General features: G+C 29.9%; 1 protein-coding gene across 2 annotated transcripts in view; it reads left to right on the forward strand.

Annotated features, from left to right (window-relative positions):
* LOC142326790 (uncharacterized) overlaps nucleotides 1-23118 on the forward strand; it is a 50262-nt gene extending 27144 nt beyond the window's left edge. For both annotated transcript variants that reach the window (XM_075369504.1, XM_075369503.1), the window contains exons 8-12: nucleotides 6416-6549; nucleotides 10482-10690; nucleotides 17641-17782; nucleotides 19574-19720; nucleotides 22552-23118. In XM_075369504.1, the coding sequence (XP_075225619.1) occupies nucleotides 6416-6549; nucleotides 10482-10690; nucleotides 17641-17782; nucleotides 19574-19720; nucleotides 22552-22685 (766 nt within the window). In that variant the 3' untranslated portion in view covers nucleotides 22686-23118. The remainder of the gene's footprint in view (nucleotides 1-6415; nucleotides 6550-10481; nucleotides 10691-17640; nucleotides 17783-19573; nucleotides 19721-22551) is intronic.
* The last annotated feature ends 2826 nt before the right edge of the window (nucleotides 23119-25944 follow it).

Genomic DNA, 25944 nt, shown 5'->3' on the forward strand with positions numbered 1-25944 from the left:
GACTTAACTTGTTGAGGGCCAACTTGGTCAAGGCTTGGACCAGCGTGGTCAGTTCTTTACATGTGTGTACTCATTGTCCTTTTGTACATAGTTAGAAAGAGTCTGGACAAAAGTAACATCGAGCCTAACGACCCACAGGCAAGGACACTTTCTGTTAAGTAATAATCCTTAATATTGCCTGTTCATCCTTATAAGGGGGTATTCTTGGGACCTTGCCGAATGTGAACCCTTACAATTTATACACTTTTAGGTTTCAGTACATGCACTATCATGTCCTGTACAGCTGCAACATGCACACACTTATTCCTTTGTAAATAATTTTGGTATGACCAAAATCCTGATACTGGAAGCAACGTCTAGGATTTGGTATGTATGGTAACAGATGGACATACAGTAGCCTACTTTTATTCGCTCAGGAATTGTCGAAGTAGAAAAATTTTAAATAACAGAATGTTGGCACATCAACACCATTCTCCTTCCTCATTATCCTTTGAACTGACATTACTGATTGTGGCAACAGTTCTTCTGATATCTCAGATGGATCAATATCGGCCAAGTCAAAGCAAAAGATAACCCCCTTGCTGGAATTTAGGGTTTTATGTGGTTCAACCATCATCTTAACCTTCCCTATGAACCTAAGGGGCAGTAGCTTCCGACTCTTGATTGTCATTTTTCACTACAATCAACAGGGTACCACTTTTAAGGTTTTTATTGACATTGCAGAACCACAAGCTGTAATATTTTTTTTTTGTCTTCAGTCATTTGACTGGTTTGATGCAGCTCTCCAAGATTCCCTATCTAGTGCTAGTCGTTTCATTTCAGTATACCCTCTACCTCCTACATCCCTAACAATTTGTTTTACATATTCCAAACGTGGCCTGCCTACAATGCTGTAATAACGCACTTTTAATTAAGAAAGGTGAAACCTTCGCAAATGATTTCTCTTTTTCCTTACATGTGATTACATGAAACCTTATTGATTTCTTTTTGTATTCATTATTTTATCTCTCATTCCATCATCACCAGACACATCTTCAACTGACAACATTGGTCAAAGTCTTTTTAAGCTTCTGGGGTTGTTGGTTTTTTCAAGTGGACCAGCAACCACTGAAGAAGAATTTAATGGTTCAGACATACGGTTACCATGAGTGCTGGCGATATAACAGACCACTCCAGCAGATTTTATGTGTACTAGAGCTAGAGCTAAATACAACTGGGTATGCCCAGGTGCTCAGAAGACATTGTTCAAGACTCACTACGTAGAGCCATTCACCCATCGACTTGATAGTTTCCACCTTGGGTTACAGTTGCGTTTCATAAAGTGTGGCAATACCACCATTGTGAGTGTAGAAGAATTGGTGTAGGATGTTGTTGTGTAGTTGTGAAGGGGTGTATATTGTAATTTGTGTAGTGTTCTTGATCTAGTGTATGTATGTATTGCAATGTGTTTTGCAGCTCTAAATGTAGTAGTAAGAAAAGCTGCAAAAGCTAGGGCTGTGGGAACGCAAACCCCCAAAGTCTTAAAAAAATAAGACTCTCTGTCAGGGGAGACAATGAAAGATTTTTTCAGAATCTTTAACAATTCTTGGCTCTAATATTTACCTTAGATTTTTTAACCTTTTCACAGTAAGGTCTCCATCAAATTCATTTTATCTTAAAACAGTTGCTGCACTTCTAACTTCTTAAATGTTGTGTTGTGGCTCGCAATATATCATTTTACCTCTGACCATACCATCTTGATTGGATTTAAATCAGGATGGTAAGGTGGAAACTGCAGAACTTGATTTCCACTTCTTTCCAACAATTCGTCAAATCGGTATCATTTTCTGTTACTTTTGTTCAACTTAATTAGATCATACAACTGTGGTTTAAGTATTTGAGACGAAAATGGAGTATGATGTTTCTGTAACGAAACAGTCATGTCTTGTTTTTTGGATGATGACACTGGACGTTTATCAGAAACGGTACTCTGATGTGGAGCATTGTCAATAACAGACTCAGGAGGAAGGTTAGGAACTAATTTTTCTACGGTCCTTTTCAAATAATTTTTAGTATTCATGCTATCATGGTAATCGCAACTTTTTGATTTGGCTGTCCAAGTTAACTTGTGTTTGGAATAAAGCTCATTTCACCTCCGGCGTGAATTATAATTAATCGTTCACCTTTATTTACTGGTAAATAAAGTACTGTGGTGTGCAGGACCATCCCGTTGATTGCCCGTTTACATTTTCTAAAATCATTGATTGCCTGAAATATGAAATTCTTTTTTGCCTAATATCATGTTTTTCAACTAAAATTTTCCGTTTGTTTTCTGTTTTGCTCCACTTAAAAACATAATTCTTTCAAAATTCTTCTTAAACTAGTTTCACTGCCGTTAAAATTAGTTTTAATCTTCAATTCTTTACAGAGTTTCTCCAACTTCAACTTTAGAGAGTTAATTGTTGGCAGCTCCCCTATCTTTGAGTGAAATTCATTCACAGTTCGCCTAACCATACCTTTATAAAAATCATCTAATCCGGTATCTAGTTTGGAATGTTTCTTTTTCGGAACGATGAACGAATATTCCGGCTCCTCAGATCGAAGATCTATTTTTTTTTCATTTCTTAGGCTTTGAACCTGAGTCCTGGAAGTGTTCTAGGTTTTACTGCAGTTCTCTCTTCACACTTCTGCGTAGCAATTAAATGCTTGTTATTTTTTAATTTTCCTATAGTTAAAAATTTTTTCTTCATGAAATCATATTACAATTTTGTGCGCTTGTCTCCGATGTTATTTACCTTTTACAACAGGATTAAATTCAGCCATAACTATTCGCACGTGAACGAACTATTTAAAAAAATTTGAACCGTAATCCATGAAAAAAATCGTTTACAAATTATAGTTTTGTAAATTAATTGACTATGTAACAAAGTACACAACACACACCAAAAGAACCATACTGAGAGGTAGAACCACAGAACTGAACTTTATATATATAAAAATGAAAAAGAGAAACAAAAATAAAATAAAAATATCTGTTATGTATTTGAAAATTGATGTCAGTTTATTAATACTGTAAACACAAAATACATTGCTTCGTAAACAAGAGTTGGATCACGTTTACGATACTAAGAGAAGACTAATCATGATGTGCCAGTGTTTCAGAGAAGAATAATATAGCAGTGACGTGCACGCTGATCATCCAAGCTCATCGTTACGTGGCGGCTACTGTGAAAATAGGTTGTTAATTTTGTTTAGTTTTGCACAAATAAAATAATGGATATTTTTAAGAGTCGGAAATATTATTCCCAAAAGTAATTGGGTTTCTCAACCAAGACAACTGCCATTAATTATAAATCCACCTCCAAACCCATTGACAAAGGAGCTGCATAATTAATTCATAAAGAGATGGAAGCTTCAACTCTGTGTTTAGAAAATGAGTAGCTCTTTAATTAATTAATTTTTTTTTACTTTAATTGCAGTTGTACTGACAGACACATGTAATTTATCATTTCAACAGTATCTCCATTAGAAAATGATTGTTGTAAAAAAAAACTGAACAATAAATTGATTATAAAAAAACTGTAACACTTTGAATATAATGAAATATAATATTACCACTTGCTCAACTCTTCTTCTTGGATGAGCAGTTTGCTTTACTAGTGATCAGCTATTAATTTATATTATAGGACAGTCTTTCAAGCCCATTGTTGTATAGATACTTTTAACTAAATTTTATCAATATAATTGCATAATTGCAGTATACTCTATTTATACAAGGTCAGTTACTGTAAATGTATCTAGGTTGAGACTAAATCTGACCAAATGCTGAAATTTTGGTTTTATGGTATTTTTTGAAAGTGTTAAAAATAATTTATTTTATTAGAAAAAATATTATTTATTTTAGTTTAAAGAAATGAGAAGTTTTCTGGGTGGTAATAGAATGAATTTGTAAAATAGTTAGATGATAAAAATTATAATTATATTTTGGCTAAATAATAGTTTATTGTTTAAATTTTAATAGTTTACAGGGCTAGATTTTAATTAGAGGACTTAAGTTGACACTCTGGACTAGTCTGAGACCAATAAAGTCAGTTTTCTTTATATTATTTATATACAGTAAAACCTCCCCAAAACAGAATCTGACGGGTCTAAGTAAAAATTAGTTTTGAAGAAGTTTGCGTCTTGCAGAATTTTACTAAAAATCGAGTAATTTATAGTGATGTCCTGCGCCTGAAATGGTGGAATGAATATAAAATGAAATTTTATACGACAATAATATACGTTCAGAATATTCCGGAAACTTATGTACTGCATATAGATTACATTATTCGCTAGTTTCCTGAAATAGGTTATTTTAGAGAATACATATTATACCGTCTACTGTATAAATCTTGATTTATCAGAGTGGTAGTTGTAACTCTTTTCATTAAACAGTTGCAAAGAACACAAGTTCTTTGGTACACTCAAAGTTTATAAATTCCCAAGCAAAGAAGTCCAAAGGAGTGATATCTAGAGATCTAGGTGGCCATGATCTAGGTGAGATCCTCGTCCAATCCAATATCCGCGGAAAGTGTTCACGTACGTGGTAACACTTCGATGAAAGTGTGACAGCAAAATCTTGTTGTAGCTGAAATCTGCAGGAAACTGAGGAACAGCAAAGTTCTCAAGCATGTCGATGTATGTGTGTTCTATCACAGTCGGCTCCGTGAAAAAAAAAACAGACCGATGACCCCATTTTTGTGCAGTTCTAAGCAGACTCTGACTTTTGGTGTGTTCCTTTCATTTTTGATTACTGTATGAAGGTTTAGAATTCCCCAAATTCGACAGTTGTGTCCGTTAACTTTCCCGCACGTATGAATGGAAATTGCCTCGTCACTAAGTAACAACGTATCAAGATAATTAGGACTGTTTTCGACACGGTAAATTATCTCTGCAGCAAACTGATATCGTAGGCGGCGATCATTTGGTTTGATGTAATGGAGTTGTAACTTGTACGCTTACAGCCGCTTGTGAACAATATCGTGAACAGTGGAACGAGGAATTTGCAGTTCATAACTAACCCGTCTAATTGACTTTCCAGGACTGGCAGTGAATGCATCGCGTACACGATCCACATTCTCGTCTCTGGCTGAAACTTTTGGATGATTCCCACTTTGTGAAACCAATCTTCCAGCCTCTTTAAGTCGTATTCCAATGACGAATAGACCGGGAAGTAGGAGGATCGATATTCCATTCAGTTAGTACACGTCGTTGAGCACGCAGTAACTGATAGAAACTCCGTTAACCAAAGCACACGCCTAACCTTTTTTATCTAGTCCAAATCTCTACCAATTACAATTGCTTTGCGAGACAGAAATTAGGAGCGAGTCTCTGCGTGCATATTCCGTTGACCTTAAAAGTATACAGAACAAATCTAGGAGATATTTCCCGCCATTTGGGCCTACCTTTAAGAAATTATGACGACTAGTTTTCTGAATATAGACCATTACTTTTGGATACCTTTAGCCTGGACACTCTGTATTTCACAAATACAAAACACTTATTTCTATTTTCACGTTAGTTATATTTTGAATATACTTGAAAGTTACGCTAAAAAATTAAAAAAAATGCACTTAGTCTAAAACGCAAGATGATCTAACACTGATTTTAAAATGTAATTGCTTAATAAAATAATTATCAAGTACTGTATTTTTACTCAAAATGGATATCCAACAACCAAAACGCGAAACTAGCACAACGTTAAATGCTTACGGCAAAATGAAACTGCTTCCACTTAGGTTTTCATTACACTAAATAAACTTATTCTCAATTTATACGCATAGAAATTCTAAAAAAAAAACAAAAAAACGATAGCTTGATGTCAAAATACAGTACATGTGTTGTTTACATATACTGTCACCCGCTATCTTTATTAATGACCATAGGCTCGTAGCTGGAACCATAAATGTGACGGCGTATCTGGTACTAAACAATAATTAGTATAAGTTGTTTAATTTTAGTCAATAAAACAATTAGTCTAAACAATAACTGCATTTGTTATTTTACAAATCGTGGTTTGTGTTTAATCTGTTTTTTAATCATTTTTATTTCTTTTTTAGGTTTTTATTTGCGTTTCGTCTTATGGGATAAATTTAACGCGTGAAATTATAAGTAAAATCTATATTTCTTTTCCGTTTCCGAAATACGGAGTTTTCCGTATTGAAGAGATGGAACAAAATTCTAAATTCTACTAAAATAAATCGGGAATTGGGAAACTGTACGTTTTGAAGAGGTTTCCGTTTTTAAGAGTTTCCATTTCGCGTATCAGCAATATTGATAGGAACTATACAACTAAACTAAAACTCATTGGAACTTTAACTAAGTATTTATATTCAACATGTGATTTTTTTGGTCATAGTGAATTATTTTAATTTATTTACAATAATTTTTTTTACAGAGTTGGAAATCAATATGGTGATACTATACCAAACGAGTATAGTCGTTACAATAATTATTTCGATAACTCTCAGTACAGAATGCTACCACACACTCAACAGACAGCTTGGCAAAATGCCCACAAACAAATACATGGTAAAAACATGATTAATTAATATCTTTTTCAATTGAATAATCTCACTTTATAAATTTTAATAAATTTATTTATTTATTTATTTAGCGTATGGCACCAAAACATAACACCAGTTACAGTCAAAATTACAAAGATTTAACAAACTAATATATGCTGCTGATTCTGGAGTCGCGATCAGGAAATCTTCAGGATTCCTTTCATAAGCTGTCCTAGGGCAAACTTCAGTGATGCGTCTGACAGTTTGATTTTCACCACACTCACAAAGGGGCGTCGGTGTTTTACTCCATTTATACAGGAAATAAGCGCACCTACCACGCTGAGTCCGTATTCTGTTTAGCGTTGACAATGTCTTACGTGGCAAGTCAAAACCCGGCGGGCTTTGAGTAATACATGGGATTTGGTTATTCTGCTTTGTGGTCCATTCTCGACACCAGGCGTCAGTTAGGTTAAATCCATCCTCTGTGGCGGATATATATTTTATATATATATATATAAATCTTATTCTGTTGGTGTATAATAATACATTATACAGATCATCTAGATAATAAGTATGTAGAAATTACTTCATGAATACTAAAGGAACTACATCATCTTCCTGGGTGGATCCAAGCAAACCATGGTAAAATCTTGATCAACGCATCATACAAAATTAATTATAAGAAAAAGAAAAAAGATCCGGTTAAAATTAATAATTTAAAATATAAACACATAAAATAATATTATAATAAATATATGAAGATGCTTAAGGTACAGAATAAATCACAATTCAGAAGAATTAATGAAAATTATTTGAATACATATTTACGTATGTACCAGAGGTCATCTCTAAAGTAAAGACCATTTCATTGTAAAAAAAATTGTTTTGAAAACTTTATAAATATTTTTTATTTCTCTTAAACTACATATCTTATTCTACTTCTCTATATAATCACCAGATGAATCAAGATATGTACACAAGCGTCAATATACCTTCGTCATCTTGTTCTGCCGTCAGTCCATTTAGCCACTGATTAACTGCATTTTTAAGTTCATCGTCACCCACGAATTTCTTACCATTCAAAAATTCTTTCAATTTCCCAAACAAATGGTAATCAGAAGGAGCTAAGTCCGGACTATATGGTGGGTGATCGTAATTTTCCTATCCAAATGTTCTCAGTAAATCACGTGTCGGACCCGCAACAAGTGGACGTGCATTATCGTGCAGCAGAACAACACCGTCGGTCAGCCGCCCACGTCGCCGATTTTGAATGGCGCGCCGTATCTTACGTAGAGTTTTGCTGTAGGCTTCTGCATTTACAGTCGTTCCACGTGGCATGAAATCAAACAGCAGTATGCCAAACCGATTCCAAAAGACTGTGGCCATCAGTTTGCGTCCAAATGGCTGTGGCTTGACCTTTGTTGGTCTGGTTAGTAAGGATGATGCCATTCACTCACCTGCCGTTTTCTCTCTGGCGTGTAATACGAAATCCATGTTTCATCGCCGGTAGCAAATAAATTATCCAGAAACTTATCCCCTTTTTCTGTGTAGCGCATCAAAAATTTCAAAGCATATCCGATTCAGATTTTTTTGTGACGTACTGTTAAGACGTGCGGCACCCAAAGTGCACAAACCTTTCTGAAACCTAAACCTTTCACGCCATTTTCGGACGTTTCTTTCATTCATTACATTATTACCGTACACAGCAACCAACTGTCTATGAATTTCAGCCAGCTTAACGTTTTGATGGTTTATAAAACGTATGATTCCACGTACTTCACAGTCGGCGGCAATATCAATTTTCCTGTTCATTTTATAATGTAATAACTCACACGTAATCAAAGATACTACAACGCGACAACTTAGAGACAAAAATGCATTACTAGCGTGGCCACGAACGACACACGTTTGCCAACCTTAAGGAGAGAAATTTCCCAGCGGTCTTTACTTTAGAGATATCCCTCGTATATTAATGTATTTGTAATTATTAGATGAAGTTGCAGAAAATTTAGGTTTTATTTTTTCAATTTTTGATGTTAATGTTATTTAAAAATTCATTGACAGAGTAATTTTTTCAGTAAAAGAAAGTGTTTTAATGTTAAATAAACTCGTACATAAGATTCAAGTAATTAAAAATTAATTTGAAGTTACTCTGAGGCATCTGTGCCTTAAATATAATGCCTTAATCACTTATAACTCAAAAATGAAAAGAGACATAAAAATAAAAAATATAAAGAGAAATGAAAAGAGATATTGGCATCAAATAAAACAAACATGACAAAAGTTCATTTTACTTGGTATAAAATTTTACATTTATTTTTCCACATAATCATCACTTACAGTTACAATTTCTTCCAATGATGAACCAGTTTTCTCATTCCTTCAATGAAGAAAGCTCTCAGTCTTTCCTCTATACTTTTTTCCTGATTAGCCTCCAGGAATTACCATCAGGTATTACTTCAGAGCATAGTCTTTCCTCTATCCACATCCACCATCTCATTATTTCCTTCAGTTGATCATTTTTGATGAATTGAATATCCCTTTTTAATTGTGGAAGGAAGTGAAAATTGCAGAATACCAAACAGAAATTTGGCGGTCTGTGAATATATGGTTGTTGTGTATGCAGTAGGTTCAAATTTCCACTTCATAAGAGCTTCAGTGCTTTTACATTTTATGAAAATACAAATAAATAAAATGCACAAAAAAAAATATTTTAGTAAAATATTATTAACTGTGGTAACTTAGTATAAGACTGACTATACATACATTCAATGGCACTTTGGATCAAGTTGCTAGTGTCAAGAAAAATTTTATAGAAAAGAAAATAAAAGCTAGAAGATTAAGAAGTTCTTTCTAATTGTTTTTACATTAATATAAAAAAATATTAAATCATTATTTTTATAGCATTTAACAAAATAGCAGTAATTTTAATAGAAATTTTATACAATTCAACATTGAAGTACAATTTTAGTACACTTTCAAAATTAATAAATAATTAATAAGATAAAAACTACAGAATAAAATATAATTCACTTTCAAGGTTGAATTTATAAGGTAAATTCAAGGTTGAATACTGTTGGAAAGGTTGTACTATTCAGGTAGAACAGTATTGTCTTCTATTTGACTTTTCAAGTGCCAAACTGGTTTACCTTAATTCATAATATGGTCATTATCAAAAGCAATAAAAAAAATTGAATTATTGTTAAAAACAAAGATCCTTATCTAAAGGAAGAATAAAGATAATCCTCCCCCCCAAAAAAAATTAAAACTAACAAAGTAGGATTTTGTTGTACAAATTATATCTATAATAAATAGATACTGAATTAATTTTATGTAAGCATTATAAATGATGATACACCAAATAATTAGACTATTTTTTAATTCAGTATATAAAAATTCATAAAGATCTTAAAAAAGATAAAGATTTTCTTTAAAATTTATGTGGTTATCTTCTTTAAGATTTAGGACTTATCTTCTTGATAATGATTTTAAAAACTACATAAAGATCTTAAAGAAAGCATTTCTCCTAAAAGTGTAAATTTTTGGACAAGATGAAAGGGCTACTCTTCAGTTTTTCAATTACTTAAATTTATTATATTGATATAAAAACTACGTGCAATTATTTATAAATTTTATAGCAATTAAAAGGGAAAATTTATAAATTATTTAAATGTTAATACTATCCCTTTTTATTTATAAAGTAATTAATTACAGTAATTAAAGCTAATGTTATAATATCCAGTTTTACAAATAAATTTAATTTAATTTTTAATTAAAATATTTGTTTTTATACCAAGAAAGTAAAGGTTTTTATTATAATTATTATTTAAGATAGCATGTTCAAAATTTGATATGAAACATTCCGTTTTGAAATTACTTGTAAAATCCTAAAAACATAACTAATCAATGCTATGCTGCTGTAAAATAATAAATTTGTTTTACTAATTATGTGAACAGATATGACTCCAATTGATGATGCAGTTAATGGTCCTCATGAAGGTGAATCTGCTGTTCAGCCCGGATTAAGTGTTTTAGCACCAGATTACTATTACGAAGAAAATATGAGAAATAAACTACAACAGCAGCTTTTAGCTCAACAAAGACTTGTTCCTCAAAATAATATGCCTATTGCATCTGGAGATCAACTGATACAAGTAGCAAATGTTGTAAGTTGTATGAAAAATATAAATTATTAAAAATTAACAATAAACCAAGCTTACTTTCGTAACATTTTTTATTTAAGTTAAATAAGATATGTGAATGTGATTCAAATGGAAAATGAAACATTCAATTTTGAATGATCTTATTTATATGCTGATCAATTTATGAATTAACTTACATATACCAAATAAAAAGAAAAATTTCATGGAGGTTTAGAATATCACTAATGACCTCTACAAATACTTACAACTACTTAGTATATCACCTCTACAACTACTCACAATAGTTTTCAGTTTATAAAAAAAATATAATCGATTCTATCATTTGTTTAAAGTACTTATTCCATTCAATTTTTGATACAACCCATTATGAGTTTGAGAACTTAGGGTTAGAAGCAATAGCTTAATAAAAATATTCAATGAGTAATATTCTTTCTTACCTTTTTAATGCTTGCAATATTTGTACAATATTTTTAAATCCCCTCTTTCCTCAAATTTCTAACAGAACTAGTTTTCATTAATTCTATTGTAATTTAATATATTATTGGTATAAAATATGATTTAAGTGCCTAAATCTTAATTTGATGAAAAACTCATATAAAAGTAGGTAGAGGTAACAGATTTCAGTTATTTCTCTACTTTATTAATATAGACATTATTATTAATGTAACCTAACCTTTATTAACTTATTAATAAAACTTATAATGCTTATTAATATAAACACATAGGATTTAGTGATATGGCTTCTAAATATAAGAATCTGATGCCAGTTTTGATTTAAAAATAATTTTTATGGGGTAAGATATTCCCTCCTATAAAGTTAGGAAAGTTTAGCAACTTGTTGGAATGTTTTCTATGTCATAGGTAAATTAACCAAAGACAAAATGATTATGGAAAAACTAGAACAGTACATAAAATATTAAAATAGAAGAACATAATACGCTTAAAATTGCAGAACTATAGTATTTATAGAGAAAAAACAAGCAATCGGTGAAGTAACAAATATTACCTTGTGTTAATATAAGTCAAAAAAGATATCATGAAAAAAATAAATCATTAGTTTCAAACATAAACTAAACTAAAAGAAAACAAATAAATTATATATTTTTAAGGAATTTGAACTGTGGCATTAAATATAAATATTAAAAATTAGGTGTTGAAGAACAAACTGAAAGGTCTTGAGAAGAGTTGGAGAAGTATTTGCAGAAATTTATAAAACAAATAAAGTTGGTCATTTACAAGTTAAGATATTCCAGATTAGCTGCTTGGTTGTGGAGGAAAATGTAGTGAATAAAAATTGTAAAAAAAGACAAACACTGGAGTAAATGAAACTTTTAACGGAAGATAAAATGCAGGATTTTATAGAAATTTGGTTGCTGGATGAGACAGTAAATCACATCTCTGTACAATATGATAACTCCACAATATCAGGAACTTCTTGGGGAATAATAACTAGGAAAATTAAAGCAAGTGGAGTATAAAGTGCATATTTCTGCCACCTTGTTCAACAAAGTGGTCCCAAAGAATCAGTAAAATTAAACAATATTGTACGCAGTTTCCTTATCATTTATAATCAGCTTTAAGTAAAAATAGCTATAGTTATACTAACCCACTGGGTTGGTCTAGTGAACGCATCTACCAAAATCAGCTGATTTGGAAGTCGAGAGTTCCAGCGCTCAAGTCCTAGTAAAGTTAGTTATTTTTACATGGATTTGAATGTTAGATTGTGGATACCAGTGATCTTTGATGATTGGGTTTCAATTAACCACACATTTCAGGAGTGGTCGAACAGAGACTGTACAAGACTACACTTCATTTACACTCATACATATCATCCTCTGAAGTATTATCTGAAAGGTAATTAACGGAGGATAAACAGAAAAAAGAAAGCTATAGTTATACTAGTATTAAAGTTACTAATATAAAGTATACTAAGCTTGAAGTTGAAAAAAGTACTTCATAGAGCAAAATTACATAAATAAGAAAAAGAGTATGTACAGAGTTGGATATGTGATGAGCAAAGCAGCTTTGGTACTATGTTTGGAGAGATATTATTTTGAAAAAGCAGGAAAATCATTTTGAAAAATGAAATTTAGTCACAGTGTTTGACTGTATTTGATTTTTTAAATATGTTAATGTTGTCATCGTAAAACATTATGAATAGTCCTGTGTATTATGTCAGAATGATTGTCAAAATGATTTGAGATCTTAGCGCTTCTTTATTTCAGTTACCAGAGTGTAAATAACATATTTTTTTTTGATACAATGGATTGTTAATTTTTGGGAAATATCCAAAATAGTTTTTGGTTAATTATGAAGATTAAATTTATTATTAAAAGAAAGTATAAAAACCTTATGACCTACCAATTTTTTACTTTCACCAGCGTATTTGTATCAACGAAATAAATTTAAGATAAAGATAATAAACATTGTTTATTAATATTCTTATGCTAAAAATATTGTCACTTTTAAAACCTTATTAATTATTATCAAAAGACATTTTGCAAAATTAACATCAGACTAAACTTTTAAATGTTGAATATTAAAAAATTCACCACAGTTGTTATCCTCAAACTTATTCCTCATTTCAAGATTTCTTTGTTGCCACCATCTTTATCTTTATTTGGCCATATTTGAAAATTCATTGAAACTCATTCAATAAAGCTTTATAATTTATAAAAAAATGTATACCTTTTTGTAAAGTATCCAAAAAATGTCAAAATTATATTTTAATTATTTTAGTTACAACCATGTTCAAAGATTTAAGAAATCAAATTTTTATCAGCATAAAATATCAAGTATATTACATATAGCATTCTTCATAATTTCAAATTAGAAAAAAAATTGCCAAGTACTACATGACTTTCCTGTCTACACTGGTCAAGTCATGATTACTAATTATGAATTAAATCAATCAATTTAAGCATCAAAATAAACAAATTCTGAGTGATTTTTATTTTTATTTATTTTAGGAGCTTTCTTTCTGTGTGGGAAAATTTAGAATAGGATTATATATAGAATATATATAACTATACTATATATACTTCTATATATATAACTATACTTCTATAAATATATATATATATATATATATATATATATATATATAGAAGTGATCCCTAACAATGTTACGGTAAATTCGATTAATCCAGTGAATTTGATTAATTGCCTCTAATGATGGAGAATTAAATAAGTATATAGCAATTTTTTAAACATACTGGTCATTTTACATATTCTCCATATTAACATATCTTACATATTAAAATAATAACTAGACTACAAGCAATAATTACTGAATTTGCTATTTAAATAATCAAAACACTCCCGTTAATTAGTCAAGGCTAATGAGTGAAGCAAGCATAGGTTATTAACGTTAAATATACAAATTATGTTATTCTCCAACATTGGAGGCAATTAATCAAATTCACTGATAATTACTGGATTAATTAAATTTAATGCAACATATATATATATATATATATATATATATATTTTAGAGTAAGAGTATATATATCTTTTAGAGGTGGGGAATAAGTTATTAGAAAAGATTTTCAAAAAATATTCATATCTAGGTTAAGCATAAAAAATTTGCTTAAGTAAAGTTTTCTCTAAATTATAACACCTCTTTCAGTAGAGGCTGAAATAAGGGAATGAAATTAAAAAAAAAACACTTCTGCATTTGATCTGGGGTTTATAATTTAAAAAAATTGTAGAAAATTTTTGATAGCTCTACATGTTAAGTATAAATTTTCAAAAAATATTTGAAAACTATTTAAACCAAAGGCAGATAGATAGGTAAGATAGAGCAAAAAATATATATTTCAATTTTAAGAGGTGAGGAGGGTTGATATAAAAAAAGATTTTTTTAATTACTTGTGTTTGCATTGTAGATAACAAATTTTCTTTAATAAAGTTTTGTGTAAAATACCTCAGAAGAAAATCAAAATTGTTTTTTTCATGATATCTCCATCACCTTATGAATTAAAAAAAGAATTAATAAAATCAATGCTCCCATACATAGAAATATTTGAGCTAAATTTGATTAAAATTGGTCAGTCCTAAGATAAAAGGCCAAAAGCAGTGCAACATGCATAATATATTGATGTTTTTTTGGTTTAGATCAGCGCTGTCCAACCTTTTTACAACTAGGAGCGTATCTGAATGATTACAAAGGTTGTGCGGGCGCCAGGATTTATTTCAACTATCTCCACACTACGGCTATTATTAACAAAATCAATAATTATAAATATAATAATGACGAAAACATTTGAAAAAAAAATTAATTACATTTACTCACCATGTAATTAATGTGAAATCTGACACTGCATGTTTGATGCAAGTTTAGGAAAATCTGGTGTGTAGCTGTAACAAGCTGTCTTAACGCGTCATCAAGGTGGGAGTGTCACACAGGATTGGTACTTGTTTTTGATGATGTTTACTGATAAAAATGCATCTTTACAAAGATATGTTGAACCAAAGCATGGATACATTTACAGTGCAACACTAAGGAGAATGGGGTATTTTTCTCTGCCCACCAGAGTCCATATATTGCTACACAGTACATATGAGGATTTTAAAGAAAGATATTCTTGAAAATTTAAAATTTCCATTTCTAATTCTTCAATTTATACTTTCCAAATATTTCACATACCCTATTTCCAAGTTAACTAGCATCAACGGAAGTGAATGAATTATTGACAAACCTTATCAGTGGTTCAAATACTGAAAACTGGCTAAATCTATTGTCAAATTCAAACAAGAGTTTCAAGATGCTTGGCATAAGAGGAAAGATCAGACTCACTGTCGTTTACTTTTCTAGAATTGATTTGAAATTTGGAAAGTGTGAAAGGGAATTTCTGTTTAAATGTGTAATTCATAACTTAAACGCATTTAACACTTATCATATCTGAAATATTATGATATTTCCCTTGCAATTCGAGATTTAATTCGTTTAATTTTGAGGTGATATCTTCCAGAAAATGTGAATCTAGTAGTCATGATATATCATCATTTCGTGATAATATGGTCCGGGAGATGATTTCAAAAAGTTTCTTATTTCATCTAGCAGACAACAGAATCGTTCCAGTGTTTTACCCCCACTAAGTCACCTTACATCTATATGAAGAATTACATTGCCATTCTGAGCATGTGATATATTCAAAATATTTTGAAACAATCGATGATGTGTAGAAGACAATCTGGTACAGTTCACCACACGAGTTACAACTTTCACGACATGATCAAATTTTAAAACCTTTGTGCGTAATGCTTCCTGGTGAATAATGCAATGATAAGAAATAAATTTTGGAAATGAGTCATTCGTAGCACAAAGGGATAGAAATTCATTATTGCTACCAGTCATAGAAGGTGTTATAGCACCCCATCTATTATAGCAACAAGCTTTGAAAGTGGAAAGTTACTATCTTTGGCAAGTTTGAAGAACGCATTAAATATGTCTAATCCTCTAGTTTGTCACTGAAGTGGCAACAGTTTGACAAACTCTTCCTTTGCTGTGAAATCATAGAAAACCATTCTAATAAATACACCAACTCAGCATATCAGTTCTTTCATCAAACTGAAGTGAAAAATATTCACATAATTGCAAATCCTGATGTAATTGAGATTCCAAATTATTAGAAATATGTTCAACAATTGCCAAGCAACAGTTTGGTGAGACAGTTGTAGACCGTTAAAGGAAGACATAAGTGCAGATTTATCTTTATGACCTTTGAGCAGAAATTCAGCGGTATTGATCATTGCTTCTTTTACTATTTCTCGATCGTTAAATGGTTTTTTCCTTTTAGCTAGTATGTAACAGATTTTGTCAGAAGCTTCTGTCAAGTTACTGGTGTCCTGAACAGATTTCGTAAACACGGATTGTTGCAATTGTAATTTATATTCTTTCACTTTGTGTATTCTCAGTTCAGAATTCACAGGAAATTCGTTATTAAACTGTTTGTGATCAAACAATGATCAAAATTTTTTAGTCAAAAAAATGTAGCTCTACATTACTTCCTTTAGAAACAGACATGCCAGCATTACACAATAAACACACAGGATTTCCCTTATATTCAATAAAATAATATTGGTTCTCCTATTTACTGTTAAAGCTTTAAGTTCTTTGCCTTTTAGCCACGTTAAGACTACATTGGATGTTATGTTAAAATAATATCTAATAATTTAAAGAACTTCTTTTTAAAGACACTGATAACATATCACAACAAAAGACAACGTAATAAATTGTACCAATAGAATGTAGGCCTACTTCACTTCACAACTCCCAAGTTATACTGAAGTTAAAATATGACAAGATTGGGATGGCACTCAAAGAGTCAGAATTGTTCAAATGTGTCAAATTCATCTCCTTATTGATTGGAGACTTAATTATTGGTCTAGGTGAACTAGTTGGATCCAAAAATGTAAAGATCTGCAAAAAACCTGATAACCCATTTTTGACATGATCATCAAACTCTATCTTTATATAGCTACTATTTATTGGAAAAGTAAAAGCAATACTTTGTGAATTTTTTCTAAAATTTAAAACAGGAATTTCAATTTTTCAAAATTATTTTGTTTGTTTCAACAGAAATAAAATTTTTTGTCATTGTATGTGAGTCCTTATTTCATTCACAAATATAATTGACATATTCTAATATTGAAATAAATAAAACATAAAAAAGAAAAAATGAACTGCAACAGGTATTAAGGATGAATTAGAATTTTTAAAAATTAAACACAAGTATAATAAAAAATGTATTTTATATTTTTTTATCATTAGATATAATTACAAAATTTTTTGAAGCAATGTTGGTAGAGGATTCTAGTTATCAAGGCAGATTTTTTACAAGTAGCAATCAATGATTATAAAAATTATAAATTATACTTATGAAGGTAAGGTAAGGTAAGATAATTATTTATGTAATGAAATTTTCAAATATAGCCATTTATCCTCGCAGGAAATGAAGAATCCAGTTCATGAGGAGATAACATTAGATCATGTGAATCATGAATTACAGTCAACTGGTGAAGGCACATCAGTTAAAAAAGCATCAGCTCACCACCCTTCATTGAATATTATTACTACAGAAAAACCTAAAGGTAAAAAATAAAAAAAAATAGTATTTTTACTTCATCATCAGAAGTTCAATTATGTCAGTATTGAATGCTCTACTCTGTTCGCAGAGGGATTGGTTGTAGAGTGGTCATTATTCTCAGAGAAAGTAATTTTTACAAGTGCCTCTTGAACCTTCTGTACTTTACATAGATCATAGTCTTAAGAAATACAGGGACAGATAAAACAAGAATGGCAGCATTTAATGGATATAAGTAAAGGCTCAGATATTCCAACTTCATTAATAATTCCAAGTAATAAACATTTTTCTACTTCTTCAATTTCATATTTTATACATCCTAATCTTTCTTCTGCATGTCCCTCTATCAGTAAATTAACTAATCTTTGATGTTTATCCCAGTTTGTTTTTGATTATAAATAAATCTAAATACAGTATATATTTATCTGATCTTAAAATTGATTATTCACGATAAAATAAATTTTTATATTTCATATATTAAAAATTCCATCAAATATTTTCCTATGCACAAGCTTTGAGCTTATGTGGTAAATTAATAATTTAATAACAACAAACAAAATTTGTGTGATATTGGTTAATTTCATTATTTCACTGATTTTCTGCATTTTATATCCTAGTTATAAAGAAATAAAGGTTATCAATGTTAGAAAACATCTGTAATAAATACAAGAAAGGGGTAGTTAGTCTGTTTCTTCTTTGAATGTATACTATTAACAAGCTTTCAATTTTCTTTATTTATAGATTAATAGTCGAGCAATGGATATGAATTTCAAAATTATAAATAATTTTTAGTCTAAAATTATTGTAATTTTAATAATCCCATAATTATTATGTACAGTATTATTAAATCCTGCTTCTGAGAGTATACAAAATGAATGCTAAACTGCTAGCAATATTAAAATAACACCAAGTTCTTGTAAACCTTATGTGGATTTAATTTTATTATGAATACAGAATTAATTTTAAATATACTGTTGAAGAAATTAATTATATATAATTAAATTATTATATATATTTTTTAGTTGACTAATGCACCACTTATTTTCTAGTATGTTATATTATGCAATTTATAGGAACACTTAATTTCTGTTAGATTAGCATTTCAGTACTTGTGCCATAGCTCAAATGGAAGTAATTTACATAACTTTATAAAACATCAGATTGATTTTACATTATCAACTACAATATCTGAAGTAAATCTTAGCTAGTAATGGTGAGGTAATAATAATAATAATAATAATGAATTTGCCAATTAAATAAATCACATTAAGGTACAGGAGAATACTGGTTGTACAAAATCATGGTATATACATACTGACAAATTCTGTTCTGCATCTCAACCTTTTATACATGAGCATTCGTTTCATGTAGTGTAATTATTTTAGTCAGAAGCATAGTATTTAAACTTATAAGCATGTTTTAATAAATAAGCACAATCAATTATTTGTTGTTTTGTCTTTAAATCATTTACAGTTTCTCTCATCTCTGTTTGTGTAGTGAATTAGTACTGCATTTATAACTATTCTTTATGACCTTTCTGTATTGCTTTTCTGAAAACTAATTATCATGATCTTTAAGTAGTTAACCTATAAATTATGATGACTTAAAGATATTTTTTGTCTTATATTTGAGAAAGCAAGGCTTGGAATGCATGGTGTTAAAAAGAATGATTATGCTATTTCCAGAAATGATTTGTGTCTAATATCAGGTAGCCAACAACCATTTGGTTATAGCAATTAGCAGACAATGTTGTATATCTTGTAAAAATTATTTCCTATAATTTATCCATGCATTTCAGAAGAGAAGGTACACCATTATGGACACAATTCTCACAGAAAGATGGAACAACTAACTGCAGAAGTAACATTACGTGAGACTAGTTTTGATGGAGTAGCAATACAAGATGGTGGAAGTCCAAGTGGAGCAATTCTGTCTCTTACTTTAGGTAAGTAGACTACATAAATACTACAATCTATATATTACATTTTTAACATGTTGATTAATGAACGGAATTACTTTACACAAAGAATGATTAACAAATGTTTTAGTTAATTATGTTATAATATTAAACATTTATCACCTTACACATGAGATATGAATGGAAAATCTCAGCATATTATTTATAGGAGAACCATTCTTTACTAAATTTTTTTGAGAAGTCTAATGTTATCAGTTACCTAATTTATTCATTCTTAATCAAATTGTTATATTAATTGTTTGTGGATTGCTGCACTCAGGAAGGAAAGATAAAAATCACAAAAAAATTTGTAAATATACAGTACTACATTTGTAACATTTTGATAATGTACATAAAAAAAAAAAATGGAATGATTGATAGATTTTTTGCCTGTTAATATGTATTATTAATTTGGTAATAACAGCAATTAATTAAAAATTTTAACAGCAATATTTCATAGCAACTTTTTAATATTTTTACAATTTTATATCAACATTAAGAGAAGATTTCAGAGTATAAGTACAATAAATAAGAATAAAAAAATAAGTACAATAAAATAAGTAATAAGTACAAAAAGCTACATTTTGATTATATAGCAATAGAAAACTAGCAAATTATGTTACTGTTTATATCATATATGTGGCGTATAAGTACAATTTTCTTTTGTTATGTACATGAATATGAAATAAAATTTAATTACTCTTTCACTGAGAATCCATTAAGACAATACAAACATGAAGGAATATTTATTTTCTGTATACATGTGTATAAAATGTGCCATTCTCAACAGTGAACTATAACAAACAATAGATTCTATTTTACATATGTAGTAGAACACTGTTAACCATAGGAAGGGGGGAAAGCTGTTTCAGATAATCAAAATTTTGGTTAAAAAATAAGATTCCATTTTTTAAAGTTTGAAGTAAAATAGCTGAGGGCAATGCTATCAAAATATTTTAATAAAAATTAAACTGTTAACATATCATTTTTTAACTCTAGTTTTATAATTTTTTTTTGAAAAAATCATTTAGCTTTTTGTTTTTACTTATCATATTGTTTTCTTGCAGCAATACCTTGCCATCGGTTCATTAGAAGAATGTCAGAGGGCTTTGATTCTTCATGTTGATGAAATGTAACACCGCCTGATAATATGAATAAAACACGGTGTGAAAAATGTATACTTCAAACAGCCTTATTTAATAACTCCAAATAAAGACTATTATCTCTAAGGCATTGGAAATCTCTTCAGCAGTGTAATGGTTGCTGGTCTCTGCTATGTCTTTGTCATCTGTGGTATTGTTGTCTTGTGGTTGGGGCAGTACCATGTCAGCAATGTCTTAACCATTGAAATCTAATTCTGAATCATCCCCATTGAGCCAATTATTTACTTACGTTTTGTTGATTTCTTCACGTCTTGACATTTTTTTAATTAACTCCTGAAGATACTCATCTTCAATAATATCCATTAAAAGGTTTGTTCCAACATATTGCAAAGTGGATGATGTTATTTTCTTCCAGGAGTACACCAGTAAACAGCATCTTTCATGTTAATCATTTTCAAGACTTCAAGTACAGTCATTGAGTCATTTATCTCTTGCAATAGGGATTTCAGAAAGAATGCCCAGTAATGCCTTTTAAAACATTCTATCGCCCTTGGTCTGAATCAAACGTGTTGCATTTTATGGTAACAACTTGTAAATCTTGTACCTGCTTCACCCATCATTTCGGATAAAATCTTTCAATTCAAGGTCAAAGTCTATTAATGCCATTCCCTTTGTTGTGTGAACCACAGAAATGCAGCCTTAATTACTTTCTTGTTTCGGCACGTCTTCATTGTTCTCTTGTTTGGCATCGTACAACCATACTCTTCAAATTTATTTTTCATCTTGATCCAATCAGAAATTTTAGAAACACCAAACCAAAATCAACTGCTACAGTTTTGCAAAATCTCACTATTTTAAATACTTCTAATTGGCTCTAATTTCTCTTCAATCATTATCACGACCTGTTTATGCTTTGTTGATATGATGATGAAATTATTAAACTCGGTTCATAAAAATGATCACAAAAGCCACAAACATGATCACCTAGCACAGACGGTTACTGAGTGGATGATATGAACTACTTAAAGTGCCAAAACAACCTGACCTAGGTAGCAAGCCCGTTATCCCCTTTGTCTAAAAGGTGTCTAAGAGGTAGCTGACCTGATAAGTAACCATCTACATTTGCTTTCTATTTCAAAGTAAAGAAACCTGTTTGTATTAAAGAGAGTTATTATGTAGGGCAAATCACATTTTACAAACAATGTTTACTTCATTAACAAATACTCATGGTCAAAATGAGCAATATATAATTTATTTGTCGGTTATTTTAGTCAAATGGTATTTCAGTTAACAGAAGTTCTAGTGCACATATAAAATTTATATTGTATATAAAAATATGTATGCATTTAGATTTTACTTTTAAGTATGCATCATATATTTATAACTTTATAAATGAATAGAATTTATGAGAAATTGTATAATGATCATATGCACACTTATAAAATAAACAGAACAGATATAGGGACAAAAGAATACGATGACTTATTCATAATTTCTTTAATAAGAATAAATTTTCTATTATCATACCAAGCACAATAATATTATAATATCAAGAATTTCATGATGTGTAAAAATAAAATTTAACCTTTTTAACAATCTATGACTAAGGTAACCTATTTTATTGATTTTCTACTGAACTGTGATAGTGCACTTCATTTAATAACATTTTTTAAGAAGCAAAAAACAATAATAAATTTTATAATAATTTTTTTTCAGGAATGTGTGTAACATCTGTAATGATAGTGCTGGTTGGATGTCGTATGCGTACAGTGAGAAGAAGAATGCGAAGGGGTGGTAAATCTGCATATGCACATGATGCAGATTTCTTAGTAAATGGAATGTATTTGTAAAAATAAAAAAGCAAATGATTATAAATATAATTTTTTTTTTATTGTACATAATATTTATATACAATATCGATATAAATATATACATTGTTATAGTCACTTTAATGTTAATAATTAATGTGTAATTGTGAAAAATGTAAATTTATTGTTTTTAATAATGATAAATGAATAGAAACACTGAAAATTCAGAAACAATAATTATTATTATTATAAATAGAATCAAGAAAAGCTAATGTAGAATTAATATAATTAAAATGAGTGATGAAATATAATAATGTAAGTAAATACAATTTAATAATAATATAAAAATAAACTGTTTCACTGTTAACTATTTAAAAGAAGTGTATGCTGATGCCTTCAAAATATCAGTTAGTGTACAATAAATAACTTGTGTTCCAGTGTTCATAAATAAATAAACTTATGGAACTGTTCTTAATTGTGTTTTATAAAATTAATATACAAATACCTCTTATAATCCTACTAAAATTATCTTGTATTTCAGCAATCCAGAAAAATATGGTTTTTAAATGCGAGTACACATACAATTTTAGAATTTTTATAAGCAGGTGCAAATAAGTGAAAGAGTACTGGATTATCAATCTAACATCTCATGCACTAAAATGGATCACCTCATTAATTTATAGAAGATAGAATGCTTGGTACAAGATGAAGAGCAATTTAGTTTAAGAAAAAGCATGGGTACAAGAGAGGCCATTCTGCTTCTTAACTGAAGTAAAACCATGCCAAATGTTATTTATAGTTCTTGAGAAGACATCTGATAATGAAGAATAGAACTAATTTTATAATTTTAAGGATCTTTTAAAATTTGAAGCAATAAAAGAAATCTAAGACAAACTTGAGAATTCCTTTCTTTTTTTTTTGGTCTTCAGTCATTTCACGACTGGTTTGATGCAGCTCTTCACCAAGATTCCCTATCTAAGTGACTATTCCAGGATGCCTTAATATGTGGCCTATAAGTCTGTCTCTTCTTTTAACTATATTTCTCCAAATGCTTCTTTCTTCATCGATTTCCCACAACACCTCCTCATTTGTCACTTTATCCATCCATCTGATTTTTAACATTCTCTATATAGCACCACATTTCAAAAGCTTCTAATCTTTTCTTCTCAGGTACTCCGATCGTCCAAGTTTCACTTCCATATAAAGTTACACTCCAAACATATACTTTCAAAAATCTTTTCCTGACGTTAAAATTAATTTTTGATGTAAATAAATTATATTTCTGACTGAAGGCACATTTCGCTTGAGCTATTCAGTATTTTATATCACTCCTGCTTAGTCCATCTTTAGTAATTCTACTTCCCAAATAACAAAATTCTTCTACCTCCATAATCTTTTGTCTTCTATTTTTACATTCAGTTGTCCATCTTTGTTATTTCTACTACATTTCATCACTTTCATTTTGTTCTTGTTTATTTTCATGCAGTAGTTCTTGCATAGCACTTCATCCATGCTGTTCATTGTTCCTTCTAAATCTTTTTTACTCTCAGCTGGAATTACTATATCATCAGCAAATCGTAGCATCTTTATCTTTTCACCTTGTACTGTTACTCTGGATCTAAATTGTTCTTTAACATCATTAACTGCTTGTTCTATGTAAAAATTAAAAAGTAACGGGTATATGGAACATCCTTGCTGGACTCCCTTTTTTGTATTACGGCTTCCTTCTTATGTTCTTCAATTATTACTGTTGCTGTTTGGTTCCTGTAAATGTTAGCAATCGTTCTTCTATCTCTGTATTTGAACCCTAATTTTTTTAAAATGCTGAACATTTTATTCCAGTCTACGTTATCGAACCTTTTCTAGGTCTATAAATACCAAGTATGTTGGTTTGTTTTTCTTTAATGTTCCTTCTACTATTAATCTGAGGTTTAAAATTGCTTCCCTTGTCCTATACTTTTTCTAAACCAAATTGGTCTTCTCCTAACACTTCTTCCACTCTTCTCTCAATTCTTCTGTACAGAATTCTAGTTAAGATTTTTGATGCACGGCTAGTTAAGCTAATTGTTCTGTATTCTTCACATTTATCTGCTACTGCTTTCTTCGGTATCATGACTATAACACTCTTTTTGAAGTCTGATGGAACTTCCCCTTTTTCGTAAATATTACACACCAGTTTGTATAATCTAGCAATCACTTCCTCACCTGCACTGCGCAGAAATTCTACAGGTATTCTGTCTATTCCAGGAACCGTTCTGCCATTCAAATCTTTTAATGTTCTCTTAAATTCAGATCTCAGTATTGTTTCTCCCCTTTCATCCTCTTTTACTTCCTGTTCTTCCTCTATAACACCATTTTCTAATTCATTTTCCACTCTTCTTTTGCTAGTTTGCACTTCCTGTTTATAGTATTTCTTAATTGTCAGTAGTTCCATTTACTTTCTTCATCACTAGCATTCTTATATTTTCTATGTTCTGCCTAAGTTTGTTTCTGCTGATTTAAGAATTTTATTTTTAACATTCTCCCATTCTTCTTCTTCATTTTCTACCTTATCTTTTTTACTCAGACCTCTTGTGATGTCCTCCTCAAACATCTTCTTTAACTCCTCTTCCTCAAGCTTTTCTAAATTCCATCAATTCATAAGAATTAAATTCCAAGGATTCTTAAGAATTAAAATAAGGCGGAATACTGGAACCTAATACACCATTTTGACTAGAGCAGTATATTAATTAAATTTTTGTGAAGGCTAGAATCTTAAATATTTAGAATCATTACACAAAACTAAAATCATTTTTGTCTTAAGAATTCCAAATTATCATACAAATTTATATCAGTAAGTGTCAGTATCTTAAAGAAATGCATCATTATTATACTACCTAATTTAATAATTATGCAGATAAATTTGAAAAATATAATTTTGGACACTTTAAGTGGTAAAAAATAAAATCAATATACAAAAACTTAAATTACACTAAAAAATAATACTTTCACAATTCTCTAAATTCTGACTTTTAGAAGGGGTCAAAATAAAATTTCACCTTCAATTTTCTTAACACTGACTTTAAAGAATTTGACACTGACTTTAAAATTAAGACAAAAATATAAAAAAAATATTAGTTTTTTGTAAAAGTTATTTTGAGGCTGATTCATTTCTTTACCGTAATTTTTTTTTTAGTTTTATTATTTTTTTTAATGAGGTCCACAAAAAATCTATTCACAAGAATAACAAAGATGAGAAACTTTAAACATGAGAGAAGATATAGACTCTTACTGATAATGGAAAAAAGTTCTCTGGAATATT

The sequence above is a fragment of the Lycorma delicatula genome, chromosome 6, assembly GCF_047948215.1.
Source record: "Lycorma delicatula isolate Av1 chromosome 6, ASM4794821v1, whole genome shotgun sequence".
Classification (NCBI taxonomy): domain Eukaryota; kingdom Metazoa; phylum Arthropoda; class Insecta; order Hemiptera; family Fulgoridae; genus Lycorma; species Lycorma delicatula.